This window comes from Diadema antillarum, unplaced genomic scaffold (genome assembly GCF_040938485.1).
Source record: "Diadema antillarum isolate AM-2024a unplaced genomic scaffold, OU_Dant_1.0 seq00000910_RagTag, whole genome shotgun sequence".
Lineage (NCBI taxonomy): Eukaryota > Metazoa > Echinodermata > Echinoidea > Diadematoida > Diadematidae > Diadema > Diadema antillarum.
In genome coordinates this window covers 1,697,748-1,707,301 of record NW_027271766.1, presented here as the reverse complement: position 1 = coordinate 1,707,301, position 9,554 = coordinate 1,697,748, and the positions used below count along the sequence as shown (strand labels likewise).

At 38.3% G+C, this 9,554-nt stretch overlaps 1 protein-coding gene and 1 pseudogene across 1 annotated transcript; both read left to right on the top strand.

Annotated features, from left to right (window-relative positions):
• Nucleotides 1–344: 344 nt before the first annotated feature.
• Nucleotides 345–678, top strand: LOC139741201 (multiple coagulation factor deficiency protein 2 homolog pseudogene; annotated as a pseudogene).
• Nucleotides 679–747: 69 nt separating this feature from the next.
• On the top strand, nt 748–2,235 carry LOC139741200 (multiple coagulation factor deficiency protein 2 homolog). The gene is made up of 2 exons (XM_071651791.1): nt 748–764; nt 1,938–2,235. The coding sequence occupies exons 1-2, from the start codon at nt 748–750 to the stop codon at nt 2,233–2,235; spliced, it is 315 nt and encodes a 104-aa protein (XP_071507892.1).
• Nucleotides 2,236–9,554: the final 7,319 nt, after the last annotated feature.

Here is a 9,554-nt window from a genome sequence, read left to right as displayed (position 1 = left end):
TATAGACTGTAGTATGTTTGGATACGGTTGCTTATTAGCTAACATGTAGAATGAGTAAACTCACTATATGCATTTTCATATGTAATGAGTGCCTGGCAATCATGTACATGTACTAGGTGTTAGGGGTCTGTTGTGCACCTTCAAAAGCAAACCAAATATCTTTTTCATTGCTGAGGTGGTCCGCCTTTTTAAATTCTGTGGAATTTTCACGTCTGCTGCTGTTGCATGGAGCTATTATGAGCAGAACAAAAACTAAGAGTGTGCACATACCAGTGTGGTTGCCATGAATGTGGTTGCCCTGTCATGCTTCCACTGTCTCACAAACCCCCCTCCCCTCGACACAGCCACCTCAGGCAGCACCTGGAGGGGACGGTGGATGTTGACGCCATGGCAACAGACATGGCTCCCTCCGAGCTGCAGTTCCACTACTTCCACTCACACGACGTCGACAGGAACCGGCGCCTGGACGGCCTGGAGCTGATGCACTCCATCCTCCACGTGGACAGGCAGTGGGTGGCGGAGCACCCCAGGGAAGGGGCGGTGGTCATGTCGGAGGAAAAGCTGGAGGAGCTAGTGGACAGCATTCTGGCCGATGATGACATCAATCGTGATGGATACCTCGACTATATAGAGTTTTCTAGGGGATCAGATGATGACAGTGACAGTGATATTAGCTAGAAGATTTTTCTGAAGAGACTGCTGTGATTGGGATGGCATGCTTTCCTTGTTTCCCCATTCTTGAAGGATATGGACTTAAGGTGGAGGTCAGGGCATCATGATGAAGAGCTATTTGACAGCCTTGGGTTTCGTTTTGTTTTGTTTTTTGTAGGTGGAAGATATGAGTTTCTGAAAGCAGTATTACTCACATATTTTACCCAGAACAGGAAAATGAAAAGGAAGAAAAACTATAGCGGCTCAACTTTTGTATGAAATTACTGTACTACGATCACATTTTTAAATGTTTACCGTACATATTTTGTGTGTGTATATGTGTATTTAAGATTACATCGAGCTTGCCCTCGAAACGTGTGTGTATATGTGTGTGTGTATTTTGTGATTACAACTATCTTGCCCTCAAAATGTGTGTCTGTGTGTATTTGTGATTACAACAATCTTGCCCGCAAAACGTGAACAAGTTATTTTAGATCAAGTGTATGCAGACATAGGCGTGCACCCTGATATTACAGGTAATAAGCAACAACCAAAGTAATTGTAAAGATGGGAGAAGGAGGTATAAACTCATGACTCCAGAAATGTGGAGATATTTCCTGCTATACATGGTTAATCTGTGGTACGGATATATACCAGTAACTTTTTAGGACGTGACAGTGGAGTTGTACACCGTAGGACCCTACAGTGTATGAGGCATTCAATGTAATGCCGATGTTTTTGTGTGATGTCTACCATACTCACTTGCCTGTAGCAAATGTATGCTGTCAACCTTCAAGTGTGTCATATCTGTCATGACAGAGGAAAAGACAGTGATGTATGCAGTGGTCAGCTTGTGCAATTATTTATTTATCTGGACACTTCAGACCTATGCATAGCCAGGTAGTGGCAAATAGTATGTGCACACATTTCTGCGTTGTTAGCTGATTATACTCCAAAGCATTGCATGTTGTGCTGTTTTAAGTCAGTAACACTCTATGTTGCCATTCATCAATATGTTTCCATTTTGGTATCAACTTGATCAACTGTTGTCAGGTGAATAACAAAGATGTCAGCATGTGGGATCAAGAGGCCATTCATGTTCTCATTAAATTATGGAGAAATAAGAAACTGCTCCCAGAAAGATGTCTTTTGTACGTATTCATGCTAACCATGAAAGTATTGAAATTATGTTCATGCTTAGCTTTGTGTCGAGGTTGTTATTACACCAGCTTTGATGGAGTCTTTTTTTTTCGTTTATGTATGCTTCCCGTTTGTCTTGCATTTAGCCACATACGAGAGCACCTTGACGGTTACATCGACCTCGACAAGCCTGAAAGTGAAATGACAGAGAAAGAGCTGCAGCTGTACTACTTCAAGATCCACGACTATGACAAGAACAATCGCCTTGATGGCCTGGAGCTGCTCAATGCCATGACGCACTACCACCACGATGGGTCACCGTCGGCCGAGCCGCTGCAGGAGGACGACCTCGTCAACCTGATCGACCCCATCCTCCGTGACGATGATAAAAACCAGGACGGCTACATTGACTACCCTGAATACGCTGCGACACAGGTCAACTGAGGTCCCCAATCCTGTCCAGCTTGATTGCTGCAAGGTTAATTTAAAGTGTACAAACACTAGCTCCAGGTTCTTTTTAAAAGGGGTATGTCATGGGTATGCTGGAGAAGAGCATGAATTTCTCCTCCTGGATTGGACTAAAACAGATGTTAACACTTAATCACATTTTGAACTAACCAAGTCTTTGCCTCTTTTGTGCCTCAATTCCAAAGGGGTGCCAGAGGGATCATGCCTTTCAAGTTCTCTGCCATCACATCTCCTTAGATCTCATCTTCAAGATACTTCCTGACCCAAGTTACCTTCAAACTTGCTGGAACTATGAGGACTTTTGACAAAATTATACAGTCGAGCTACAGTCAGCATTGAGTAGAATGTCTTGAATATTAAAAAGAAAAAATCATTCCACTTCCTTTCAAGCGACAATCAGCCGTACCAGTATATTAAACTTTGCTTATGTTTGATATTAAGTTTAAGAGCTGATTTAATACGTTTACAAGTTTATTTGATTCTGTGCTTTACATTTGTTTTAGAACTCGAATGAAAGTGAAAGTTTATTACACATTATATCTCGGTGCTTCTTACTGTGTTACTTGTGAAAGTGCTCTTACAAATGTATTAATGTTTGCTTTTTTAAAATCATTTGGAGAATAAGTCTGTCATACTACATTCAGTCATCACTATACTTGAATTGCAAATCTTTGAGCAGGCATTTATCATGGATGAGGGAAATAATTGTGTTTCCACAGTTACTCTGAAACTAGAAACATTCGCAAGTTGGAGCAGACAGACTTTTTTGCGGCATGAAACTTTCGTGATTTGGCACTGTTATTACAATGCATTGTGGGGACAAAAACTTGCATGTGCATTTTACTTTTTGCAAATCTTGGCTCCTCATGAAATTCATGAAAGCTTCATGCACACAGAATTTTCTGGTTTTACAGTAGCATGTATTAGTCATTATGTTGTACTCACTGGTACAAAGTTCCAATTCTTATGTCCCATTCACATCTCATGAAGAGATGTGAGATATGCTCCACGTGATGGTGCCTTTCGTACACAGGGCAAGCACTCACAAACACAAAATCAAAAGGGATTTTCTTGTGCGAAAGTGTTGTTGATTATCTGCTCTACTTTGTTGTCTTGAATACTTATGGCTGAGAGATTTAGTGTTTTAGGTTGATTTTCTTGGTACAAGTAAGTTAATCATATATGTGAAAAGGGTTTAAGGGTTTTTATTTTCTTATTCTATTTTTATCCTACCTCAGGTGATGAAAAATAACATTTAAATTCATATTGCACAAAACTGAGTATCTATACTTCTGTGAGGTATTAAAGAATGTGAATGAGTAATTAAATCTGTCAGCTTCATGAAGGGAAGGTTATTACAGACTGGTTCTGCAGCTGCCGTTTTTGGCCTCGTTTCAAAATCAGCTAGAGTGAAATTCATATTGCTGCGTATTGATGCTCCGGTTTACTGAAAGGAGGGTAGAAAAAGATGTTGCCCCCACTTGCGGGAAACACTTTTACCTGTCATTTCATGTGTGCATATTCTTAAATTGTTTTCTTTTTGTTTGTTGTTTTGTTTTGTTTTTCAATTGTGTAGGCATAACTGATTGATAATATTTATGCTGTTTATGGTATTGAGGTTGCCTAACAGTGGAAATGCATGAGATGTACACATTTGTTTTGTAGCAACATGTCTGCACATGGATAAAAGGGTACATGTATGCATATATATAAAATTAATGATGTAATAACATATCTGTGGGGAAAAGAATATATTAATGTAGTAATTGGATGAAACAAAAAGTTGATCGACTGTGTCTGTAGTCTCTGGTATTAATGCCAGCTCTCAAATGCTCAAGGTTGCTGGGGTGACAAGACCTTGTATCTCAAATTTTGGTGAAAATGACTTTCTTTGATTAATGGCCAGATAATCAGTTTAGTGATGTCCTGTCCAAATCCTAGCTGTCTTACCCCAAAAATGAAGCCACTGCAGCATGTCAAATGAAAGGGTATCCCATTTGAGACAGAACTTTGGCTGCCATGTTTTTTGCTTCACTCAACATTTAACATTTTGTAGATATGACGTCTTGTCACCCCAGCGACTTCAAGCATGGTTAATACTTGGTACTTATTTCTACAGGATGAAGCGTGGACACAACAGCCGTGTGATTACACATTATGTACTGTATCAGCAGGAACAAATTTCATGAAATGTCATCAAGGATGATTACTGATACTCTCTTACATTAGTTGAATCTGGTCTGGATACAGATGTTGTGCTTCCATGGGTTCAAAATACCAGAAATGCAATGTCCAGTGTAGTTGATAGGGCAGTGGAAGTGTACTTGTAGCCATGCTCACAATGCTTGCTCTTGTGGTGTAATTGTTCATGAATTTCCATCATATGCATCAGGTTTTAATTTGTCAGCAACTACTTCTTAATCTGTTCCGAAAGCGCCTTAATGACATAATGATTATGCTCTGCCATGGCATGTTTGTGTGCAGTGCACATGGATACATAATGACAGTGCCTTTGTATCACATTTCCTTGTTTCTTGCCGTCACTATTTGAGAATTATGTATACATGTCACATCCAAAGAGAAACATTAAATTCCTATATTAGAACATATATAAATTTTGTCTCTTCCTGTCTCTATTTTTTTTTTTTTTTGACTTGCCTGGCCATCAGATTTAATCTCAAACAGGGTGCTGTAGCAGCACGAGTCTGTCATTCAGGTATTCCCTAGATTTGTGATTATGTCAAGCAAATTTTTTAGATCAAATTATAAATCTAGAAGCACACCTATTTTGCAGACTGAGATCAGAAAGTGATCACATTGTTACACACCACACAGTTTATGTGGCATTTAGTGAGATGTACTTTTTCAGATATTCTGAAAAATTGAATTTCTGCATGTGAGACTTTTTCTTGCTTGTTCCTTGATATTCACAGCTCTTAAAAGATACACATTATGTCCATGATGAATTAGCTTATAACTTATTAATCACATTATTCAGGTGCAATTATCAAGACATTCCAGAGCAAGAAGAAATGTTTTAATTTTTTGTGTTGGTCTGAAGCTTTTGGTCAAGATGTGTTGTACATGCTTGCGGTTGCCCGTGAGGTATAATTATGAAAGGGGGTATAAAAGATGTTGTGTGTGTGTGTGTGTGCACTTACCCATGGTGGAAAACGAGGTCACACACACAAACTTTACATTTAAACTGAGGACACAAAGAGAACCGAGGACATCCTCGCTTCGCAGACCATTCTAAACGATCTGCTTTTGCATGAAGGGGTACATGTTTGTAGGCCCTCGATTAGCATTATACAGTAATAAGTCCTCAGTTGAATGGTAATATACGAATGAGTCCTCGGTTGGATGGGAATATACGAACGAGTCCTTGGTTGACAAGAGTCCTACTGACACACAGGTCCTCGGTTATGTGGTAAAATTCTTGTGGGTAAAACAGGTCCTCGGTTTCCACCATAGACGCGTATGAGTGTGCGTGTGTGTGTGTGTGTGTGTGTTTGTGTGTTTGTGACTATATCTTTCATTTCCATTCCAGTTACCAAAAAAAGGCAGTACTTTTTTTTTCAGCACAGCCAGCACTGCACGAGCCCAAATCACAGTACATGTACCATTTAAGTCAAATTAATTGCCAAAGTTGAAAGAAGTTCTTAAACCAAATGACAAAGTGCATTCATTACATCATGTAAGTCAGATGTTGCACAAATGAAATGCCACTTCAGTTTCAAGTTTACTTTTATACATGTATATGGAGTGAAATCTCATAAACAGATCAGTGAGAGAAACTAACAGAATTAAGGAAACTACAGTCCAGTAAAAGTTTTTATAGAACAGTGATATTGGTCAGTCACATTTGAGGGATGAGATAATGTCACTGCCCTACATGTCTCCTACCGACCTGCAGAAAAATCTGTTTGGAAATGAAATCAAGAGAATTCTATTACAGTGGAACCTCACTATAATGAGATCAAATGTAGCGAGATACCCGATACAATGAGGATATTTCGCAGGTTCCATTCTTCTCATATACAGTGCACTCCTGTTAAAACCAACACGGTTATAACGAAATTCCGGTTAACGACGAAGTAAAAATTTAGGCTGCAACATTATCCACTCTATGTATTCTTATTGTTTATTTGTTCAATTATAACCAAATTTCGATATAACGAAAGAAAACTGCCGGTCCTGAGGGCTTTGTTATAATGGGAGTCCACTGTATTTAAAAAATAATAATTAATCACTGATATGACAAGATGGCCGATATAATGAGGAAATGCCATAGTCCGAAGCAGCTTGTTATCACAAGATTCCCCCTGTACAAGTATTAGCATTAAGCTATTGTGTAGGAATGATGTAGCATTGTAGAATTGTAGGGTTATATTATCTTAGTAGTTATGACTCATGAGAAGAGGGGGATTTAAGCTACTAAATTATTATTCAAGTCATAATTTTGAAAGATTTCTTTCAACAAACTAACAGATGCAATGTGAGGTAATGAAACTACAAAGTGTATTGCCTCATCTCATTTGCACAGGGTGGGCGTAACAATTCTGTTACTTTCTCGTTCCATGTTTAAGAAAAAAAAAAAGAACCATTAGATTAATTTCATGCCATTTATGGTCGTCAAAGTGAACATTGAGTGGTAAAGCGTGCAAACACATCAAGAGCTCAAAATGCAGCTGTATTGTTGAACATTGCATTTGTGTAGGTGATTTGATTCTGTATTGGGTACAATTAAACCGGAATGGTATATCTCCTTACATGAATATATCTAGTGATTGTGGTCTTTTTTTCTTTTCTCATCACACCACAATCCCATACGCACACACACACACACACACACACACACACACACACACACACACACACACACACACACACACACACACACACACACACTTACAATGACAAGAGCAAAAACATGGCAAACTTGTGATAGAAGTATTTTGTCTGATTTATTTAACAAATAGTATTGATCTTCTCATATGATTATTTTTTACACATTTCATCATTTTTTCTGTATGTACAGGTCAGTGTTAGAGACAGAGTGATTAAGAGAAACTCAAGAACAGAGGTTTTGGTACTGGAGCTAGGATTTCATGGAGTAGTACATTCGGTCGCAAATACTAGCATACATATAGCAAGGTTTGGGATACACAAGCGAGATTATAAGGTTGCAGGAAAGCTCTATTTACACCATTTTGTTTTTTTATGCGTTATCATTTCCAGATCAACTCCAGAAAAAAACAACTCCAGAGTTATTTAATTTCTGTCACACACACACTCACACAGACACACACACATTGATTGACTTGCAGAAAGCATGATATAGTCCAAAAATCCTCTCTAAAAACTTCACTTTGTCTTGTTTTATTTTTTTTCATTTAATTTCATAAATTGGTTTATGTTCTGGATCTAGTCTTCTCTGATCAGCCACCTATCTTGTGTTTTTCAAAGCATGACATGACAACCAACTGCAAGAAACTAACACTCTTGTAGTGTATCACTTTCCCTTCCTTGTTAATGCATTCTTACAACAATCACAATGCATGAGATGTCGAATACACCTTAAAACTATAATCCCAAAGCAATCAATTTTGCTTTGATTTCATTGATGATTTAGCACAATGTAAGTACAATCCTTTTACACTTGTTCACTTTCCTTCATTTCTAAGTTGCAGACAGCCTAATTTTCCTTCGTCATTTGCATACAAAAAACTGACTGAAAATGAACTGAAACTTGTTCTCCCTTCAGTGTTGCTGCAACATCTACCAAGTCAAATTTACAATATTGATCCAGTTTACAAAAATGCTCACAGTACTTCAAATATTCAATCACTGAATACAAAACATGCTGAGCTAAAGACAAAAGAAACATTTTGTCTTTACAGAATGGAACACACGTGTCACTGACAGCAAATCCCATCACAAACATTATTACAAAATATCTTGAAAAATAAAAGTGTGAGTTCCCCTAGTACTTGCACTGTTTACCACCTATGTGGTAAGGTGTCAATAACCATTACATCACCAGACTATTGACAGCTAATAGTGTACATACACAAACATACAGGGAGGTGTGATAAACAAGAGGTATTCCACTTTATACAGGAGCATGCCAATAAATAAATGGATTTAACATCCAGTGGGTATGTCTCGCCAAGGAGAAAAAGAAAGAGGGTAAACAAGAACACTGAAATTGTGAATCTAGAATATATTTACAAAAGATTAAGTTAGAATGCATGATGCATTACTACATACAAGTACAGTGATAAGGCCTCCAGATGTTGAACATAATGAAATGACCAGTGCAGAGATTCCCCAGTTGTGAGTACATCATACTTGAATACTTTGGTTACCCATAGCAACTGTCAATACAAAGAGATGGGACAATCAAAGTCTGGCCTGAATACAAAGTTTTAAATTGTGTTCTCTGGTACATGCACTTCTGATGGGCCACATCTCGGTGGCCGGTTCTTGGATGGTGTGCCAGGAAAGTCTTTTAAATCTCAGAAAGAAAATTGCCTTGATCTGGATTTGGGGCTTTTGGCTACTCTTTTTTTCCTCCTTTTTCTCTGACTACATTTAACTGGCAAGTACAAAGCTACAGCAGTTTTAAGTCCCTGTCTGGTTGTGCCTATACATAGCCAATGGGTTAGCCTTCTTTACAAGCCCTAACACCGTTTTATACGAAGTTCTTACAATGTGAGTAAGCCAAACAGCCAAACCAGAGCTTCTCTTGCAATTACTACAGTAAAAAGGCCTTTTACAAAGGCTACCAATGGATAGGGCGTGTAGGCAGATGGCTCAAGTGTGAAGTGTACTAGTCTCTGCCCAGACTGGTACATTTATTGGTGATTTGGGAATAACAACTTATTATCTGGAAGATGTTTCTATGGCAACAAAATGAATAGATACCAGGTTCAACCCTCACCGAACTGGGATGACCGGGATAACCTAGGGTAGGGGCAATACTACCATGAACATCCAAAATATGTAGTGTCTGAGGACAACTACTGTATAAATATCATCATTGATAATTATGATAATGAAGATGATGATAATACTGATAATAAAATAATGACATTATTGTTCTTCTTATTATCATCGTCATCATCATCATCACTGTTAATCATTATAACCACTGCCATTTTTTTTTTTTGAACATCATGCTCTACCCAGTGCAGTCAGGGTCAACCGGGTATCTCAAGGAAATAGACAGCAAATATTTGTGGTAATTTGTTGTAGCGTACAGAGTGTACACGAGTACTCCATTACTTTAA